Raw genomic sequence first — 22023 nt, forward strand, 5'->3', positions numbered from 1 at the left:
GCAATATCCACACCATGTTCACTCACCCCACAAAAATCTCAACTTTGTGTCCCTTTCACTGCCTTTTTCCTTCATCTTACTCCCGATTTCACCACACCTATTCTCAGTGACTCCTTCCAATCCTATATCTACTTTCGGATTTTTTTTCATTCCATTTGTTGGAAAACTCTTATTCCGCCCGGCCCAGTAGCACGTAATCAATACTCCCCTTTTTTACAACCTGCTGGATCTGCTGCCATACGGTGTGCCCTTTGTTGTTTGCCGAACATCCAGAAAACAACTCTTCTCCTCTAATATAACGGCTTTGTCCCCGTAGCGTTCCAAAACCACAAAAAATGACATTAGTGACCACAGCATCTATCTTTAGAAACTTGTGTGCTCTTTAAGAACCCACCCTGTTTGCGACTGTTTGGAGTAAACTGTCCCTACTATTTCGACTCTGCATAAACCTTAATTTGCCTGTTGTTGTTTGGATCCATGCCGCTTTACAGTAGTTCCCCTGCTTATAACGGAAGTAGATGGCTAGTGGCTCTGCTTTTATTACTTACTACTCATTAAATTTATATTCCATGCTGAAAATTTGTTATTATTGAAATCAGATGATATTACTTCTTATTCACTAGCAACAAGAGCTCCTATTTCTTAATTAATAAAAACAAACTTATTATTATTATTATTATTATTATTATTATTATTATTAGCCATATGGTACAAGGAAGCCTGAAGCTTATGCTGCACCAGCCAAAAAAAAAAAAAAAAAAAAAAAATTCCCCAGTTACCCCCGTGTGTGTGTGTGTGTGTGTGTGTGTGTGTGTGTGTGTGTGTGTGTGTGTGTGTGTCTGTGTGTGTGTGAGAGAGAGAGAGAGAGAGGGGTATCACCAAGAAAGAGAAGAATGATGATATCCAGCTCAGGACCCTGGGTTTGCCAAGCCCATACTCACCAGATGTGAGCCCCGGGGTTAAATATTATTTTTATTCTGTAAGATTTTGAATCTTACACTTCTTTAATATAACTGAATAGATCCCACTCATCTCAGGTGCCTTTTTTATGTTTAGGTTCAACAATTTCTTCTCAGTAATCATAAAATCATTCAGCTCTCTCTGTTAGAACTTCAGAATCCCCATTCCTAAAAAATACCTCATGTGAATGTAGATGCAAAATGCCTATTCGGTTTGTCAGCAACCTGACAAGAATCATCAATATGAAGTAGGCATAGAAGACGTAATCGTATGAAATAGATCAATGTGATTCATCCCCTTCCTTTCAGTGTTATAAATAAAGAAGTCCTTGATGTTTTTCTTTACATCATTTCCAGAGAATTCTCGTAATCTGCTTTAGCTTGCTAAATTCTTTATTGCAGAATAGTTTATATCTACTGTAGGCATCTGTATTACCCGATAATTATATGTCTCATGTATTTTCTTGCACTATCACAAGTCTTGTTAGTTCATGTGACATTCATTTAGATATGTGCCTTAAACTCTTTAGTTGGTATAAAAAATGTAGTAGCTTCTATAATGATATCCCTGAGTGCTTCACATTTAGAATTTAATGTTGGTAACCTCATCAGTTGATCCCACTATATAGAATTTAAGAACATTCTTAGACTGCTGTAGTCACCTCTATGAAAGCAAAACCCCATTTCTTGCCTTTGACAGTAATTACATCTTTAAGTAAATCCCACATCAATGCATTGTGATCACCACCACCTCGCAAGTCTTTCACCTGCAGATTATTTCAGTTGAATAAGTTGTGGATTATGTTATTAAAGAGTTGTGTATGTCACAAACCAAATAAAAACAATAAAATTTATATTTGTTTTCATATTACAATTTTAAAAAAAATTTTTGATACTAAAAAAACAAATAAGAAGTTTTTTTTTTTAATCTTTATGAAAATTTCAAACATATTTGTTGATATTAGACCTAAACTTCTGAAGATTGTAATTTTCAGGAAATACGTATGAAGGAAGGTTGTTCCAGAACATAGAAGTTGAATGAATAAATGAGAAGAAGAAAAATTTTGATCTGTGAGTTTGAACTTAGATGGTAAGAGGAGGTTGTGGCACATATTCAGACTGCTTTGGAAGAAATAGCAGAAATTATAGAAGCCAATTAAGGAGAATAGTGCCCATGGATGGAAGTATCTGTAGAAAAGGCATGTAGCAAAAAAAAGTACGTCTATGAGACAGAGAGTGGAGATGAATTTAATTAACCTAACTGCCCTCTTTTGAATTTAGAAGCCTGAAAGAAGTTTTTGGGGTACCGCCTCAGATGTGGGAACAATATTCCGTGGTAGGGCGGATTTGTGATTTGTACAGAGTGAACAGCTGTTTGGAAAAAAAAGTAACACCAAGAACGTAACCAAGAACAAAGAGAAAACCCAGTTTTTTAGATGCTGAGGAAGCAAATCTTTGTAATGTGCTTATGTCAAGAGAGATTAGAAGTCAGGGTAACTACCAATTGAGATATATGATCTTGCCTAGAAATCGGAATGTAATCGAAAACAAGCATAGAAGCAGAAGAAGAAGAATTCTTTTTGCGAGATATAAGACAGGACTGAGTTTTAAGGAGGACTGAAATCAACTAAGTTATCTTTGCTCCACTGGAGAATTATCTGAAGATCAACATTTAAGGAATTAGTAGTGAATATTCGATAAGTTTAAGCTGTTTTGGAATGTGGACGGTTTCTCGAACTTGGAAGGTGCTATCATCAGCAAAACTATAAATAGGATTTTCAGTAAATGGTAATAGGTCGTTAATAAATAAGAAGAAAAGAATGAGAGAAAGAACTGAATATTCAGGAATACCAACATTAGTAGAGCAGTTAGAAAGCAGACAGTCGTCTACCTTCACCTGCAGTAAGCACTCAGAGAGAAAACTGGATATCCAGTTACAGACAATAGTCAGCAATCCATAAGATGGATTGCTTATTTCGAAGACCTTTATGCTAAACACGATCAAAAGTCTTTGAAATGTCAAGAGCAACTGCTTGAATTTCACCAAACGTTTTCATTGAATTTTCCCATAATGGGTAAAGTAAGCCAGAATATCACAAGTGGATCGACTTGTGGAATCCAAACTGACGATTTTTGATCAGATGGAATGTTTTAAGATAGTTAAGAGTTGGTGGTTAATTGATTTTTCCATTACGTGGGAAAGAGTAGAAGTAATAGCAGTGGGACGATAATTGGATAGGAGGGATTTGTCACCCTTTCTGGAACTGATTGGATATGAGCAAATTTCCAAGCAGAAGGAAAAACACCGTTGGAATGAGAAAGGGAAAAAAAGGAAATGAGGACAAAAGTAAATTTAGAAGCACAGGTTTTGAGTGCTAGTGGAGAAATACCATCAGGACCAGGAGCTTTCTTGGCATCAAGGTTGATGAAAATCCTTCTGACATGTTTCTGATGGAAGACCACAATAGGCATTGAATGGAGAATACTAGTGAAAGGTGGGACCAAGATCATTAATATACGAGTTTGAAGAAAAATAGGATACTAGCAGGTCAACTTTATCTTTGGCTGAAGTGGCAATAGAACCATTTGGTTTTGACAATGGCAGGAGACCAGAATGCTCAGCTACCATTTGGACAAGAAGCAAGTTTCCTACTCTTAGCCTGTTCTAAATCTAGTTTGTACTGATTAATAACTGCTTTTGTTGCAAGCTTTGGTGTAGGTAAAAAATGAGCCTGGAGTTTTGGAAACAAGCCAATTGTGATATGCAACATTCTTCTCTTGAACAGCCTTAGCACATTTATTGAAAAACCAAGGTTTAGATAAACAATGAGATTTTAAGGTGGAATAAAGGATTCCATCCCTACAAGAATTATTTAACTGACACGATCTGAGGAAACGTTGACATCAGAAGATTTGAAACAGTAGTCCAACCAAGGAAAAGAAGAAAAGAAATCTCTCAGATCATCCCATTTTGCATTCTTGTTATTCCAAAAAAACATGAGGTTGATAACAATCACAGGGGAAAGGCTCTACTGGAGAAGAGACCATCGCCAAGTTGTGATCTGAGGTGCCTAGAGGACCACTTATAAACAACCATTCTAAGTACTGTGTACTTAGAAGGGTTGTTTATAAGAAAAATATCAACCATGTTGGCTGCATGGTTAGGATTGTCTGGTAATCTGGTAGGTAAATGAACAATCCAATTACCAATGAGGTTATTGGTAATTGGAAAAGCCTCAGCATCTTGACCAGCTGGATCTGTGTGGATAGAAAATGGAAGCCAGCTGGAGTTGCAAACATTAAAATTGCCAAGGTAAATTACCTCACTGTGAGGAAAGTTGGACTATAGAAAGTTAAGTTGCAAAGAAAGGAGAGGAAGTCAAAGAGTTAAAAGTGTTTAGTGGAATTGGGAGAATGATAAAAGCAACAGATGAATTTGGCAGAATATGGTAGAGATGTTTTAAGCCTGAGAAGATTGAAAAGAGGACATTCCAAATTACTAAATCTCTCACGGGGGAATATCAGAACAGACATGTGCACAAGTACCAACTGGGACGTAAAAGGATCATACAGAGAATAACTCAGACAACTGATATGTGCAGTGGTTGAATCAACTGATAACTGCGATTTTGTGAGAAAAAGTACATGGGGTGTGGCAGACTGTAAATGGAAATCATTGATATTAGAACTGAGACCATGTATATTAAGCCATGAGACCATGGCTTAAGTTTTGCAAATTACAGTGTCTGGAGACTAGGCACCGGCGAGGTGATCTGATAGAGGTGTATAAAGCCTTGAATGGTTTGAGCATGCTCAATGCTGATGGAATTCTTCCTCTTGCTCAAAATAATCACCTGAGAGGGCATAAATTCAAATTGAGGAAAGACAGATGTAGGATAGACGTGAGGAAATTTGGCTTTAGCCAGCGGGTGGTTGGTTGGTGGAACAGACTTCCATCCTTGTCGTGGAAGTTGATAGCCTAAATAAGTTTAAGGCTCAGCTGGACAGATATTTCGAACGAACCGAGGGGTGAAGTGGAAGTGGTTTTTTTTTTTTTTATTTATTATTTTTATTTATTATTTTTTTTTTTTTTTGGCTGATGCTGCATAAGCTTGCTTTCTTGCATCAAATGCCTCTACTAATGCTAATGCTAATTAGTGAAATGAATGAGGAAGAGTTAAGGAGTTTTAGACCTTTTTTACAGATAAGTTTGTTCTATTATTTTAACAATTCATGATGTATTTAGAATTAAGAAAAGGTGGCAAGGACATGCTGTACGAAGTAATGAAATTTTTGGATATTACATACACATGGTAAGAATATACCCAGCTCCTTGACATAATGTGGCCTCGACAATGCCTCCCACATACACACTACTAAAACTCCCTCCGCTCACTATCTGGCAAAGTAGAGGCAGTGCGATTATACACTAGCTGTTCTGGAAGCCTCCTAGAGAGTTACCAATAGTCTCAGTCCGGTGGACTATCTAGCAGCCAGCCTGCAAACATCGTTTTAGAGCTGTACTCTCAAAATGTAGGGAAGATTGGATCTTGCCATGATGTCCATCGTAACCTTAAAAGACATCAATTATACCACATGATGGAAGAGATGGAGTTCCTGTAGCCTTGGTCTGGAGACTGAACATGGGTTCCATCACTTCAAGCCTCCAATAAACAAAGTGGTGGTATTGTACCCATTGATGAGTCATCTATCACCTAGTATTGCCTGGCAATACAGAAGGGCAACATTCCTCCGTGTGGATTGGGCATCGACCTCAAACCCTCCTTATGACTGTTTTCTCATCTTGTGGCCACCTACAGTATGCAAGGTGCTGTATTTAGGATAAGCACATGGGGCTTATACCAAGGGTTACTAACAGTTTGTTCCTATTCTCCAGCCGCTGCAATTTGCAGAACTTAAGCCTCTCTCTTGGGAAGAGGATCCCTTTATTCCCCTCACCAATTTTGTTGCCCTTCTCTGTACATGCTCAAGCAAATCACATCCTTCCTAAAATGAGGCCTCCAGACCTTCTGTGTGCAATATAGGCCACGCCTTGAGTATGCAATACTCAAGGCGTGGCCTGACCATTGCTTTATACAGAGGGACAATCGCCTCCTTTTCCCTGCTAGCAAAATTCCTGTATATCATTGACAAAACCCCGTGACCTGCCCTGGCAGCCTGTCTGCATTGCTCAGAAAACTACATATCTGACTTCAAATTTCATATACAAAACAACAGTGGACCCAACACTGAACCATGTTGTACTCCACGAAGAGCAGCACCCATTGATTACTACTCTCTCTCTTCTCCCACTCAACATTCCTTTTATCCGTTGTAGCAACTTCCTCTTAATAGCATTCTGCTCCAATTTGTACAGCAGTCTTCCATGCGCAACAGTATCAAAAGCTTTCCTGAAATCTAAGTATATGATATCAAAATTATTTTTTGCATCCAGTTCCTTTGTAACCACATCATAATATCCAATCAAATTTGTCAGACAAGACTTTCCCTTAACAAATCCATGCGCGGTGATCTGATTGAGGTGTATAAGGCCTTGAATGGGTTGAGCACGCTGAATTCTGATGGAATCCTTCCATTTGTTCAGATAACGAACCTACGGGGACATAAATTCAAATTAAGAAAGGACACATGTAGAATAGATGTGCGGAAATTTGCCTTTAGCCAGCGGGTGGTTAATTGCTGGAACAAACTTCCATTTGTCTTTGTGGAAGTTGATAGGTTGAATAAATTTAAGGAGGAACTGGACAGGCATTTGGAGGGAATGGTGTGATTTTTTTTTTTTTTTGGCTGATGGTGCATAAGCTCATATACTTGCTTTCTTGCATCACATGCCACTACTTCTACTACTACTACTATGTCCGAATTATTGCTGCAGTCTTGTCTAGATGATCCTGCAATGCATCTTTAACCAGTGACTCCATTATTTAACCAGAACAGAAGTTAAACTAACTGGTCTGTAATTACTCGTGTCACTCTTCGATCCCCCTTTGTGAATTGGGGATACATTTGCACATCTGTAGTCTGTGGGGACCTCCCCTGAGTCCAAGGATGCTCTCATAATTATTGCTAATGGTTTGCTTACTTACTTTGCCGCCTCCTTTAATATAACTGGATAGATGCAGTGGTGGGATTCAGCCGGTTCGCACCGGTTCCGTAGAACCGATACCTAATTTTTTGTTGAGTTCGGCGAACCGGTTGTTAAAATGATCACGATTCTCTCTAAGGTGGGCGCCTGGTATTCTATCGTATTTAATCTGCATACCCTATGCCATTTATTAATTCAGCAAGAAATTTTCGTTTAGTATCGATAAAATGAAGAAAATGTATGTTCTGATTGATGTTTATCAATGGTATAAGCATAGTGCTTTGTTTATAAAAGTTTATGCTATGACCACACGTGGACAGAACCAGTAAAAATATTTAAATATATAGGCACATATCCGCTCCTGCTCTATAATATATTAAAATAAAACATTTTTAAAATTTTTTTCAGTACCCCTTAAAAGGATGAAAAGGCAACAGAGTTTGACAGATTTTTTCAATAAAACACCAAAATCAGAATTTGTTGTATTAGAATTGGCCTTGGATTCAGTTACATCAACAAATTTCGTTGAACTAGTTGAATTGGAAAAACAAGATGCAGAGATAATATGTTCTTCAGTTATGGAAAGTTTAAATAATGTTGGGCTTACTAAGAACTACCTAGAAAAAAATTTAATAGGATTTTGCTCCGATGGTGCCAGCGTTATTCTTTGGAGAAAATGTGGAGTGAGCACTAGGATTGCAAAACAGTTTCCAAACATAATAATATGGCACTGCTTAAATCATCGCCTCCATCTTGTTTTAGATGATTCGATAAAGGAAATAAAGCAAGTAAATCATTTTAAAATATTTATTGATAAGATATATACTATTTTTCATCAATCCAATAAGAACCAAATTGAACTTTCCAAAATATCCGAACAACTTGGAATTGATATTACAGCAGGCCCCCGTTATAAGGCGGTTCGCTTTACGCTGATTCGCTATAACGCGGTTCATATTATAACCCATATCTGACTATAACGCTGTCACAGATCACTATAACGCTCTTTTACTGATTGTATTTTTGGCATATTTAACGAAATCGTTTCATTTGATGGAGTCGATAGCTTGAAAATGAATATAAAAATACGGTTAAAACGTTTCCCACGCTCAGTAAAATTTTCTCGCACGCTAATTTAATTGCAGTACAGTCACTTGTTACGTAGTTCCGAGATCAACATTTTAAAAAATGACCAAGTATATTGCTTGTAATATTTGCGTTATATGCATTTATCTGAAGTCTAGTCATCACTCAGTACAGTATTGGACATCGTGCGTAGCGGACAGTTTACTTGAACATTGTATCGTAATTAATGCAACCAACGCAGTTACATTTTCGAAAAATGTAAAAAGAATGAAAAAGTAACAACGTCTGGGCGCAGTACGAAGACTCTAAATGTAAGAAAAAGTTGAATTTGAAAATTAAATTAGACGTTTTGAAGCGAATCGATTCGGGTCAAAGACAAGCGGATGTGTGCCATAATTTAGGACTCGCAAGTTTAACTGTAAGAACAATTATAAAAAAAAAAAATAAATAAGGAATTAATTTTAGCAGCGGGAAAGATAGCTGTTCCACTGCAAGCAACTAGGGTTAGGCCGGCTATTAGGATTGAAATGGAAAGACTCTAACTAATTTTATTGAAGATAATATCCAATCCAGAATTCAGTTAAGTTAAATTTTATAAAAGAGAGAGAGAGAGAGAGAGAGAGAGAGAGAGAGAGAGAGAGAGAGAGAGAGAGAGAGAGAGAAAGATTAGCCAATATAATGATCTGAAGAAAACACCAAAAAAAAAAAAAAAAACGTGGAAATTAAAACTAGTAAGGGCTGGTTGAATAGATTTAAAATCCAGGGAGAAGCCGCAAGTGCAGATTAAGGAGCCGAAACTTTCAAAAAAGAACTTGTTAAAATTATTGAATAAGGGTATTATGTGTTATACTTCTCAACAAGTTTTTAACATAGATGAAGCAGGACTTTTGTGGAAACGAATGCCTAAAAGAAGTTTCATATTGAAAGAAGAAAAAAAACATGCCAGGTTTCAAAGCGGCGAAGGATCGGGTGACTTTATTGTTGGGTGGTAACGCTGCGGGGATTTAAAATTAACGCCCCTTTTAATTTATTTGGAAGAGGGCCAAAGTTCAACCCAAAATCGACACATTTTTCGTGATTAAATTTATCAATTAAATTAAATCAATTCAGATCAATTAAATTCATGATTTTAATTGGAATTTTAAGTTTAATTTTGATACGTAAGTAGTTACCACATAATTATATACGTATGTAACGCAGAATATTTTATATGTACAAATATTTGACTATTAAATATTTTGACCGACATTTGTGCATCTTTTTACTACCGTTTATTATTGATTAGGAAATATCCTATGGTACCGACCGCAACTCACAAATACATATGTTACCTTATGGGAATGCGGCGCTTGCTTAGCGCGGATTCACTTAGCGCTCTATTTTCCCGGAACGAATTATCAGCGTTAAGCGGGGGTAACCTGTATAAAGATTGGTAGAGTTTTGGGATCAAGATGGGCTGCCTGTAGTTTGTGGGGGGTGGAAAATAATAGATGATGATTGTTTATATATTTAGTTATTGTTTTATTGTTCTTATTTTTATTTCGTTTTGTTCCCTATTATGTGTTTGTCCACTTTATTCTTATTTCCCCCACTTAGGCATCTGACTTTACTTCACAGGAGAATTCCAGATTCAAGGGAACTTCTCTATTATTTATAATTCCCTTCGGAAAGGCTGAGTGTTCAGGAATAACAAGCTCAGATTAATAACAACAAAACACCCAGGGTTCTGAGCTGGATATCATCATTCTCCTCTTTCTTGGTGATTCCCTTCTACTTTTGACTCTCTCTCTCTCTCTCTCCTCTCTCTCTCTCTCTCTCTCTCTCTCTCTCTCTCTCTCTCTCTCTCTTTCTCTCTCTCTCTCTCCTAGGGTAACTAGGGATTTTTTTTTTTTGTCTTGTGCAGCATAAGCCTCAGGCGTCTTTGCACCATAATATAGCTAATAATAATAATAATAATAATAATAATAATAATAATAATAATAATAATAATAATAAGTTTATTTACATATATATATATATACAACATAATATACAATTGGATAAAAAAACATGTAATATGCATACAAGGTTAAGTCAAGGATACCTTGCATATATTATTCTTATATTAACAATCAATATGCTATTTTCATCATTATACTGTGTGTTCTCGCCATTCTGTTACAATACACTGAAGACCAATCTTAACTTTCCTAAAGTCTCTATTTGTTATTAGTCTTTCAGTTGGACCAACAATTCTTCATCAATACAAACACTATATTCAATTATCTATCCTTAAAACATAATCAAAACGTCTCATAGGATTCAATTATCTGTCCTTAAAACATTCAAGGTTTTTTATATAGTTCAATTATCCTTCTAACATATTATAATCATTTGAACACCAATTTAATCTATTACTTATCTTTCGTTTCTCTTGCATTTAACAATAACCCCTTTTTTACATAATAACTCTGTTAGTATATATATATAATTTACTTAAGAGATAATTTATCAATCAATTTACTTCTAGTGCTATCCCTTTTTCATTAATTAATCACTATACTGTTTCACTCACAGTCCTTGTTAACTTACAGTACTTAACAATATCTCACCTACTTCTATCTTTTTTCTTTCCTTTCCGGGGAGGTTCCAAGCTTTCCTGGCTCTCAGGGTACCTTCTGGGGATCTCTTTCATCAGCTACACCTGAATTTTTGCTACAGATGAATTTTAGGAACTCTTTGCTGCACTGGGACTGGGGTTCTTTCTCCACCTTATTCGGGCTACCATCCATTCGCTGCTTCCTTCCTTCTCATTGAGCTACTAATTTCGCATTTTCGCTGCTTTCTCTCGAGCTACTGATTCTGCGGATTTCGCTCCCTTTCTCTCCACCTTATTAAAACCTATCACAAGGAAAACTCATAGGGCATCTCACTCTAACCCCTTCTCCACTCCACTTTATTAAAACTTATCACAAGGAAAACTCATAGGGCATCTCACACTAACTCCTTCTCCACTCCACTTTATTAAAACTTATCACAAGGAAAAACTCATAGGGTGCTACCCTCGTTTTTTCGCTCCACCTATTAAGAACTCTTTCAAGAAGAAAACCCAGGGCGCTACCCTTTTCTTATTCCCACCACGACCAAACACTCCACTGTTAACTTACACATATTTCCTACCACAACAGAACCCTCAACTGTCCATGTTACTAACTCATTTTACTTATTAACAATCATTTTACTTATTAACAATAAAGATTAATATTAATTTTTATTTATTAACAATCCTGCCAATCTTCGTATCATCTGCAAACGTAGACATTAAGCCTGATATACCGTCATCAGTATCAGTAATAAATACAGAAAACAACAATGGACCAAAAACTGAACCCTTGGGACTGTACTAATCTTACTCCATGAAGACAGTGTCCATTGATTACCACTCTCTGTCTTCTCCCACTTAACAATCAATTTATCAATAGCAGCAATTTTCCCTCAATGCCACACTGCTCGATTTGTACAGCAGTCTTCTATGTGCAACAGTATCAAAAGCCTACATAAAATTCAAGTACACACAACCCCCGTATAACACAGTACTTCTACAACATAGTTTTGCTCTAACACGATTGATAAATTGCGTCAATCCTCGTACAACACGATAATTATATAACACGGTTAGAGAATTTTGTAAATCTCGCATAATGGGATATTTTTGAGTTTTTGTGCGGGGAAAACCCTGCTATTACGTTGTATGTAATTTTCCAACGTTTCCACTCTTTTTGAATCCCTGTCATTGACTCGCTAGTCAAAAAAAAAAAATGATAAATCCCTGTATTTTATTTTATTGGGAAATTCCCGTGTTACGTTCTGTGCTATTGAACTTGTGGAAAAAATCTAGTTTTATTACTATTGGATAGCACACCAAGCCATCCAAAAGTTTAAAGTCATCCAAACATTGAAGTTATGTTCCTACCACCACAGTTGTACTGTGTTAATACAACTTCTTTCATTCAGCCATTAGATCTAGGCATTATATTATTATTATTAAAATCAGTTTATTTCCCAAGGTTATATCCACCTTTAAAACTCATTCCATCAGAAAATCGTTACAATGGATTTTGGAAAAAATTGATTCCGAATTTATTGGAAGTAATGGAGGCATGGAAACATTTCTCGATTGTGGACTGTATCAGAAGCATAGCTGAAAGAAGTAAAACCGTCAACATTAAATGTGTGTGAAAAAATGTATGGCCAGAGTCAGTTCATTCAGAAATATTATCGAACGGGCAGAAAACGGAATCGGTGCGATAGTAGAATTTGCTACGTCGGTAGGAGGGGACTGTTTTCTTGATATGACTACTGAAGTCCTTGTGGGTAGCACAGTTGATAGAATCGCCCTCCTCCCCACACTAGCTGGAAAATAGCCGAGTTCGAATATTGTCGATGAAGGGAGGAATTTTTATGGGTCTTTTTCGCAATGTGGCTGAGTTAGTCAGGCCAGGCCAGGCTCGAGTGAGGGTAGCATGTTTTTTTCTCCGGGAAACTTGGGGTTTTTTGTCCAGCAAAAAAGAAACTCGACCTCAGGACACACGCAATTTATAGACAATATACACAGAGTAACATGACCTTAGTCGCCGATGCTCCTAAAAAAATAAAAAAAAGATATGATTACTAAAGACGTTCAAAAAAAGAGGCTGGCGAAGCGGGTTTGGTGGAAATGGTATCGAAGGTGAAACCAAGGTGAAATCAATTCAGAGGATGATAGAGCAGATGAAAATTCTAAACTTCCAAATTTTACACTAAAAAGCAGAGGGGAAGGCATAAAGTTAGCAATTAGAATCCTATTTTTTGAATGCAGATTCTTGAATTTAAGGAGCCCAAAGTTCAAAAGGGAGCTTCAAAAATGCTTAGTTCCATACAATGGAATTCACAAAGATTTATCAAGCAAAAGCAAACAAACCCAGATTACTGATTTTTTTAAAGAGAGCAGATGATACACAAAATCTAGAATGGTGTATTTTTGTTAGTTTTGTTAACGAAATAGTGTATTTTTGTTAACTTTTCGAACGTAATCCCCATTTTTGTACTTTTTCTTAGTCCCATATAACATGGTTTCGCACAACAAAACATTTTACAGGAACCTAATAACCGTGTTATACGAGGGTTACCTGTATATGATACCAGAATTATTCTTTGAATCCAGTTCCTTTGTGATCACATCATATTAACCAATCTAATTCAACAGACAAGACTTCCCCTTAACAAATATGCTGTGTCTGAACTATAACTGGTCTTGTCTAGATGATCTTGCAGTGCTTCTTTGACCAGTGTCTCCATTAATTTCCCCAGAACAGAAGTTAACAAGTCTGTAATTACTTGTCACCCTTTGATCCTCCTTTGCGAATTGGGGTCACATTTGCACATCTCCAGTCCAGGGATCCCTCCCCTGAGTTCAAGGAAGCTCTCATAATTATGGCTAAAGGTTTGCTTACTTCCTTTGATGCCTCCTTTAATATAATGGATAGATTCCATCCACCACAGGTGCCTTTCTTATCATTATCTTCAACAGTTTCTGCTCCACTTTTCTCTCAGTTATTACAAAATCACTTAGCTCCCTGTTAGAATTTGGTAAACTTCTGGCCATCCCCTCCTTGAATAATTCCTCGTGTGAATGCAAAATACTCATTCAGTTTATCAGCTATCTAAGTATGATCATCGATAGTCAAACCATTTATGTTAAGTGGACCAATCTGATTCATCCCTTTCCTTCTGGAGTTTATATAAGTAAAGAACTCTTTACTGTTTTTTTTTGCAAAGATTTCTCATAATCTGCCTTTGCCTGCCTAATGTCCTTTGTAACTTGATTACAGACCAGCTTATATCCACTATAGGCTTCTGTGTCTCTGTGTTAATTTATATGTATCTCATACATTTTTCTTCTCTGCCACATGTCTCATTAGTTCATCTGACATCCATTTAGGCCTAAATCTTGAACAATATTTCTTAGTTGGTATTAAAAGCCTAGTAGCTTCCAAGATTCTTTGAATGCCATTTAGAATTTGCTGTTGGTAATATCATCAGTTGGTCTCACTGTATATAATTTAAAAACTGTCTCAGACCACTGTAGTCACCTTTACAAAAGCAAAAACCCTTCCCTTTACCCTTGTAGTTACTTCTTTGAGTAAATTCCACATCAGCACACTGTGATCACTGCCACCTAGTGGTTCCTTTATCTGCAGATTCTTAATGCATGAATCAAAATAAAACATCTTCAGGAAGTATCCAATAACAGTAAATCTCATCAGCTTTAAACAGGCAAAGGCAAAACATGTTAGGCACACCAGCAAAATGGAAACATGGAGGCATTTCACTTCCACAATTACAAGAACAGCAAAAACCCAAACAATTGGGCCAAAATACAGTGAATGTATGCAAAACACCCACACTTTGTCCCATGCTCGCACTCAGTGGCTCTGATATTACAAAACCAGAGCAAACACTCTGGGTAGATCCTCAGCTATGACATCATCATATTCACCATATTTTCATACACAAAAGCACAAGCTTAAAAACACTCAATAAATTTTGAATCGGCATCCAGTGCTGCATAAAATCTCCCCTTCACAATGTCAGAGTTGCACCATAACTAAACTATGTGCAGCAGGGCCAGATTGTATACATTACATCATGATAGCAAAACTTACTGAACCAGTCCTCGAGACACTGTCCTCTACAACAGAATATTCATAGAAAACACTTTCCCTAGTGTTTTCTTTGACATTTTGACATTTCCAAAACCAGGAAATGTCTGGCTGTCCTGGTTTCTAGCTTGAAATGACCTCCAAAATCCAGTGCAATTTGGCTTCCGTGGAGGTAGATCCACTCTTGACCTTTTGATTAAGACAGAAATAAACATCCATGATGTCTTCGTATGGAAAGAACATCTTAGCATGGTCTTCTTTGACAATGAAAAAGGCTTTGACACTGCTTGGAGATACAGTATAATGTAAAACCTATGCAATCTAGGATTACACAGACACCTACCACAGTTTATCAGAAATTTCCTACACACTGCTGCTCATTTCAAGTTAGAGTTCACAACTGCTTTTCTTCAAAATTTATCCAGGAAGAAGAGGTCCCACAAGGATCTAAGTGCCACTCTCTTTAATATAATAATGAATTCACTGTATTTAAAGACTAAATGCACAAGGCATAATGATATGGGTTTAAATTAACTACATAATATCAGGGTTTAAACCCATATCATTATGCTCACCTTGTTTACCCAATAAATTTATCTACATATGCAGTGCGAAGGCATCGTTTAATTTTATCTCATATTGTGGCTACCTTCACGAGATACCAGGTATTCCATTACTTTGAATAAATAACGCTTCCTTTGTAGAGGAGACTACTGTTATTTATTCTCAGTGGGCACCACCACTCAGGTGGCACTGTTTATAAGTTTGTTGCCTTACTCATTGGTGGGCGAACAGGTACCCTGATAATGCAAACATGCCATTACAGTTGCGAAGTTAATTCCATAATATGAAAGATGCCAAATAGTGAACAGAATGATGAGACTGTATTTAAAGACTAAATGCACAACGCACTACTACATTTGTACCATACATTAATATTGTCATGTCTGGACTATAGTTTTGTAGTCTATAGACTTGGTCAAGCTCTGCTAGACCAAGCGCTTTACTTTGGCTTGATCCTATACACCACAGCGAAACCTCCACATGAAACCTCCTTCCACCAGTGAGTAAGCCTACAAGCGTCGAAACGGTGCCGTCTGAGTGGTGGTGCCTGCTGAGAATAAATAATGGTAGCCTCCTCTACTATGGAAGCGTTATTTATTCGAAGTAATGCAATATCTGGTATCTCGTTGTGAAGGGTTTTTTTCCCCCTATTGCTTACTTCACATTTTTCTTTTTCATATTTCTCTTTCCTTGACAAAAATACTCAAACAAAATGAAAAAAAAAATGCTATTAACTAATGCTTACATTTATTATGAGTCGTTGAAATTATTTATAAGTATTATCCTTTAGTTCTGAAGAAGTAATATGTGGTGGCACACACCAGTTAGACAACTGGAAAAGAACAGTCGATCCAAACGATCACCATAAAATTTGGAATGGATGCTGTAGCCTGATCCCAAGTTTAAAGGTAGGTATTTTTTTTTTTAATAAATGGATTACAAGTTAAAAACTAAATTTCATACTCTCAAGCACCAATAATGCCATAACGAATGTTCCCTCTAGCTTAGGGTGCCCAGATATCAATTGGGGAACAAATTGAGCTTTAAAGTCTGAAATATGTGACAGTGGGAAATCTGCCATGGTTTAAATATTATGTGCTCTAAAAATTAGTATTTATTGTGAAAAAGGATGCAAGAAAACAAGCTTATAAACCATCAGTTCAAAAAAAAACACCCTTCAATACATCAATCCTGCAATCTTTCCTCAATTTGAATTTATGCCCTCTCATATGTAATTTGGACAAAAGGAAAAATTCCATTAGCCATGACCTCACCGCTCAGTCCATTCAAGGCTTTAACACCTCAGTCAGACCTGGAGGCTGACTAGTCACCTTGCAGGTGACTAGTCAGCCTCCAGACAATGCAATTTGTAGAACTGAGCAACTGGCAGCTTGTTTATTGAAATTCATACTGAACTTCATATTTGACTGCGCAATTACCCCTAGGTATTTTTCATTTTTCACTTCTTAAACTGCCATTTCTCAGCCCATCTGCTTAATTTTTCTAGATCTTGTTGCAGTAGCGTAACTTCTTTTTTTTTTTTTTTTAATAGAAACCTAAACGTGAAAGGTATTAGAACCCATAGTACTTAGTACCATTGTAGGTTGAAGGTTGAGAAGATGAAAAAATATACTTATTGGCTTCAGCAAATTCTAATTTTCAGGAAATAAAGGTGAGGGGAGATTGTTCCAGAAAACAGACATTGAAGGAATAAATGAGGCAGTAGAAAGTTGGCTCTGTGAGTCTGAATTGGAAAGTAAAAGGATGCTAACTAGTTGCAGTATATGTTAGGACTATTTGAAAAACCACTCCAAATGTGGGAGCAATATTCTGTGGTAGGCCAGATTTGAAATTTGAAAACAGTGACTAGCTGTTTAGAAGAAAAGTAACTGAGAGAGAAAGAAAAAAACTTTTTTACATGCAGAGGAAGCAATATTTATGATGTGCTTCTGCCAAGAGAGATTAGAAGTTGGGGTAATCCCTAATAGAGATGTGTGATCTTGTATAGAAATCTGAGTGATATTGAAGATAAATGTAAGAGCAGGAGAATCATTTTGGCGAGATATAAGACAGGACTGATTTTTAGGAGGAATGAAATTAACTAACTCCACTGGAGATTTAAGCATTTAATGACTAAGTAGTAGATTAGCATTAGGATTAATAGAGGCATATGATAAAAGAAAGCAAGTTTATACAGCATCAGCCAAAAAATATAAAAAAAAAACTTCCCGTTTTACACATCCACTCAATCCAAAAGTTTTGTCCAGTTATTCGTTGAATTTATTTAAGCTATCAACTTCCTCAACAACACACAGAAGTGTATGTGCCAGCATCAACCGTTCACTGGTTAAAGGCAAATTTCCATCACACATCTATTCTGCAGCTGTGTTTTCCTCAATTTCAATTTATGCCCCGTGAAGTGCATAATCTGAGCAACAGGAGCATCTCACCAGCATTGAGCTTGCTCAAACCATTAAAAGCCTTAGAAAATCCAATTAGATCACCTTCAGTTGCCTACTCTCCAGCTGCTGCAATTTGCAAAACTTAAGCCTTTCTTAATACTGCGTATTTCTTACTTGGATCGATGACCAAATGAATAAAATTGGCAAGCCTAAAATTCTTCATCATAGCATAAACAAAAGATTTCTCAAGTTTTTTGGTCATATAATAAGAAGGGAAAACTTTCTGTTTAAGAATATAATGGAAGAAAAAATCATGGGGAAGAGGCACAGAGGAAGACCTGCAACTAGGTGGAAGGATGGGATCAGTGAACTTCTGAGCATGACGCTTTGTGATGCCGCTCGTAGAGCACATGATCGATGCAGTTGCAGGAATTTGTTGGTGGCCACAACAGCTCCTCAGGGAGCTATGTGACTGGTAGAAGAAGAAAAGCTTTTCTTAGTAATAGCACACTTTGTTCTCCTCACCAATCTAATTGCCCTTCTCTCTACTTATTCTGGCAGCTTTACATTCTTCATAAAATGGAGCCTCCAGACCTGTATGCAGTACTTCAGGTGTGGCCTAACCATTGGCTTATAATCACTTCATTACATGACTCCATGAGCTGCTCTGACACCTTGTGTGCCAATTTTTCTAGATCCTGTTGAAGTAGCGTACTGTCATTATTGTTATTAACAACTTTGCCAACTTTCGTATCGTCTGCAAACATGGATGGTAAGCTTGATATACCTTCATCAATATCATTGATTAATTTTGAAAACAAGAATGGACCCAACAGCAAACTCTGGGGGCATTCCACTAACAACATTAGTCCACAAAGAGCAGTCTCCATTGATTACCACTCTATCTTTTCCCACTCAACCATCCCTTTATAAATAGCAGCAGCTTGCACTTAATGCCATATTCCAATTTGTACAGCAGTATTCCATGTGCAAATCCAAGGATGTTCTCATAATTATGGCTGAGGGTTTGCTTACTACTTTTCCTGAAATCCAAGTACAGTGGATTCTGGTTATTTGGGCCTCCGGTTAATTGGGGCAGCTGTTTATTTGGGGAAAATCTTAAAAAATAGAAACCAATCATGAAAATAGCCAGGGTTTACCGCGCTTAATTGGGACAGCATGCCGTTTAATCGTGGCAGGAGACTGCAGCACTGGAGATTATCCTACAATTGTCTCCGACGGTACCACGTGGTTCAGTCGAAATTCTGGAGGTCACAACCATAAAACAATAAAAACAATTAGCAATCACCTGTTTATTGGGCTTTTCTGTTAGCGAAATCTATTATAAATCCATTATAATGGACAGAACTCGATCTTACTAAATTTGTGATAATACCGACAGCTGGAATTCTGTGGGTTATTATGGTGAAATGTGTTTACACTTCCATGAAATCTTCAATCATACTGTATAAAAAATTTATTTTCAGATCTTGGCTTCATTCTATTTTTAAAGCTTTGTAACTCGTTACTCCGTTCTCACTTCCGCGTATTGTGTTACTTGCAATTTGTGTGTGCTGTGTTCTTTGTTAATGATTGCTTATCTTTTTACTGTTTTAAATTTTAGCCCCCCCCCCGCCCATAAATGTCAGTGAACAGAAATGTCAACTAGTTCGTATGTACATATTACAGTACGTATTAATTATTCCGATTATCACGTATATTCTTCCGATTTTCACGTATCATTTAATTTTTTAATTGGTAAGGTAATAAAGGGTAAATTTGTGCTTAATATATCTTTGCTTTTATAGCCTGTGGATAATATTCCTCCTATTTTCTCTAATTAGAATCGCTATTTAATAGAATTAAAATTCAGTTCACAAACGTGATCGCAATGACCGGCGCTTACTGCACATCGTATAGTGAACGGTACTTGACTATGTTGAGTTCATCGTAACGTGATTTGATTGTACATTTACAGTGAACCAATTGTAAAGGGGAGGGTACATTGTATTTTTAAATATTTACGGGAAACTTCGGATAATTGGGGCAGCCGCTTAATCGGGCCAAAATGCACTAGTCCCGATGTGTCCCAAATAACCGGAATGGACTGAAATCAAAATTATTTTTTACATCCAGTTCCTTTGTGACCACATCATAGTATCCAATTAAACTGATCAGACAACACTTCCCTTTAAAAAACTCACACTGTGTCTGAACTATAACTGCAGCCTTTTTTGTAGATGATACTGCAATGTTTCTTTATTCAGTGATTCCATTATTTTCGATGGAACAGAAGTTAAACTAACTGGTCTGTAATTACTCGTGTCACTATTTGATCTCCATCTATGAATTGGGGATACATTTGCAAATCTCCAGTCTGTGGGGAGCTCCCCTGAATCCAATGCTCATAAGTATGGCTGTGGGTTTGCTTACTACCTTTCCTGCCTCCTTTAATGTAACTGGACAGATCCCATCCACCCCCAGTCCCTTTCTTATATTTAACTTCAACAATTCCTCTTCCACTTTCCTCTCAGGAATTAAAAATCATTTATCACCTTGTTAGAGTTTGATGAACTTCTGGTCTCCACTTCCCAACAGAATTCCTCATGTGTCTCAGAGTAAGAAATGGTACATGTATACTTGCATGTACACCAACGATAGGAGTATAGCAAATAAATTTGATAAATTTGAGGTGCTGGTGAAGACATCAAAGGCTGATGTTGTTGGGCTATCAGAGACATGGTGTCACACAGAGATAAGGAAGACAGAATTGGAATTTGGGGAGTACAATATGTACAGAAAGGATAGACATGATAGAAGGGGAGAAGGAGTGATGCTTTTATGAGATCTATTCAGTTATATTAAAAAGTTAAGAAACATATAAAATCTAAGGAAGTGCATCCTGTTGACACTGTAGACAGTGCAGTGTTGAGTCAGTTTGGTGTGATATAAGCACTGGGAAAACCAAGTTGAGAATAGGAGTGTGTTATAGGCCTAATGACTCTGATTAGTACAATGAACAACTGTACAGAGAAATAGAGCAAGCTAGTAAATCAGATTGTCTTGTAATGGGGGATTTTAACTTCCAAGATATAGACTGGAACTTGGGGGTTGGTCACTCACACACTAACAAGACTTTTCTGGATTTATTAGATGATTGTTTTCTACAGCAGCATGTTCGAGAGGCGCAGCCAGAGGGAGCAATACTCTTGATCTGTTTATCAGCAATGATTCTTCATGCATTAAGAATCTGCAGATAAAGGATAAAAGGTGGCAGTGATCACAATGTACAGTAATAATGTGGGATTTACTTAAAGATGTAACTACATCACGAGTAAAGGGAAAGGTTTTTGCTTTTGTAAAGGTGACTAAAGTAGTCTCAGAGATTTTTTAAATTCTATACAGTGGGACCAAATGATGATGTTACCAACAGAAAATTCTAAATGGGATTCATTCAAAGCTACTAGGCCAGTGTTTCTCAACCTGTGTGCCGCGGCATGTTTGTGTTGTGCCACAGAAAATGGAACTTTAAAAAAAAAATAATAATAAATCCAAGTTTTATAATAAAAATTAATTCAAACAAAAAAATTGGTTTATTTATGATGTGACTTTCTGGTGGTCAATGAGATATCACATTTTGATTTCTTGTACTACATCTGTTCACCTGTACTACATGCATTTGTGAATATGTGAGTACAGTAGTGATTGTTGTGTACCACAAAATTTTATCATCTTTTAAAAGTGTGCCGCAGCAACCAAAAGGTCAAAAAAAAAACACTGTACTAGGATTTTCATAACAATTAAGAAATGCTGTGCAAGATTTAGATCTAAATGGATGTCAGACAACTTAGTGAGACTTGTGACAATAAAAAAGATGCACTTTATAAATTATCAGGAGACACATATATGGTAGATATAAAATAGTCTGTAATCAAGTCACAAAGGACATTAGGCAAGAAAAGGCAGATTACGAGAAATCTTGGGCAAATGATGCAAAGAAAACAGTAAAGACTTGTTTACTCTAGAAGGAAGTGGATGAATCAGATTGATCCACTTGACATCGATGGTTGATTCTTGATGCACTTGCTGAGGTAGATGACAAACTGAATGCATATTTTGCATCTACAGTCACACATGAGGAGTTATTCATGGAGGAGAATGGCAGAGGTTTATTAAACTCTGGCAGTGAGCTAAATGATTTTGTTATAACTGAGAGAAACGTGGAG

General features: G+C 36.8%; 1 protein-coding gene across 1 annotated transcript in view; it reads left to right on the forward strand.

Moving 5' to 3' along the window:
* The window catches only part of Daao2 (D-amino acid oxidase 2), a 547438-nt gene that overhangs the window by 387120 nt on the left and 138295 nt on the right, over window positions 1-22023 (forward strand). The window contains exon 9 of the mRNA XM_090380937.1: window positions 16186-16303. Coding sequence (XP_090237063.1) covers window positions 16186-16303 — 118 coding nt within the window. The remainder of the gene's footprint in view (window positions 1-16185; window positions 16304-22023) is intronic.

This window comes from Mastigoproctus giganteus, chromosome 9 (genome assembly GCF_048544385.1).
Source record: "Mastigoproctus giganteus isolate SK-2022 chromosome 9, ASM4854438v1, whole genome shotgun sequence".
NCBI lineage: Eukaryota > Metazoa > Arthropoda > Arachnida > Uropygi > Thelyphonidae > Mastigoproctus > Mastigoproctus giganteus.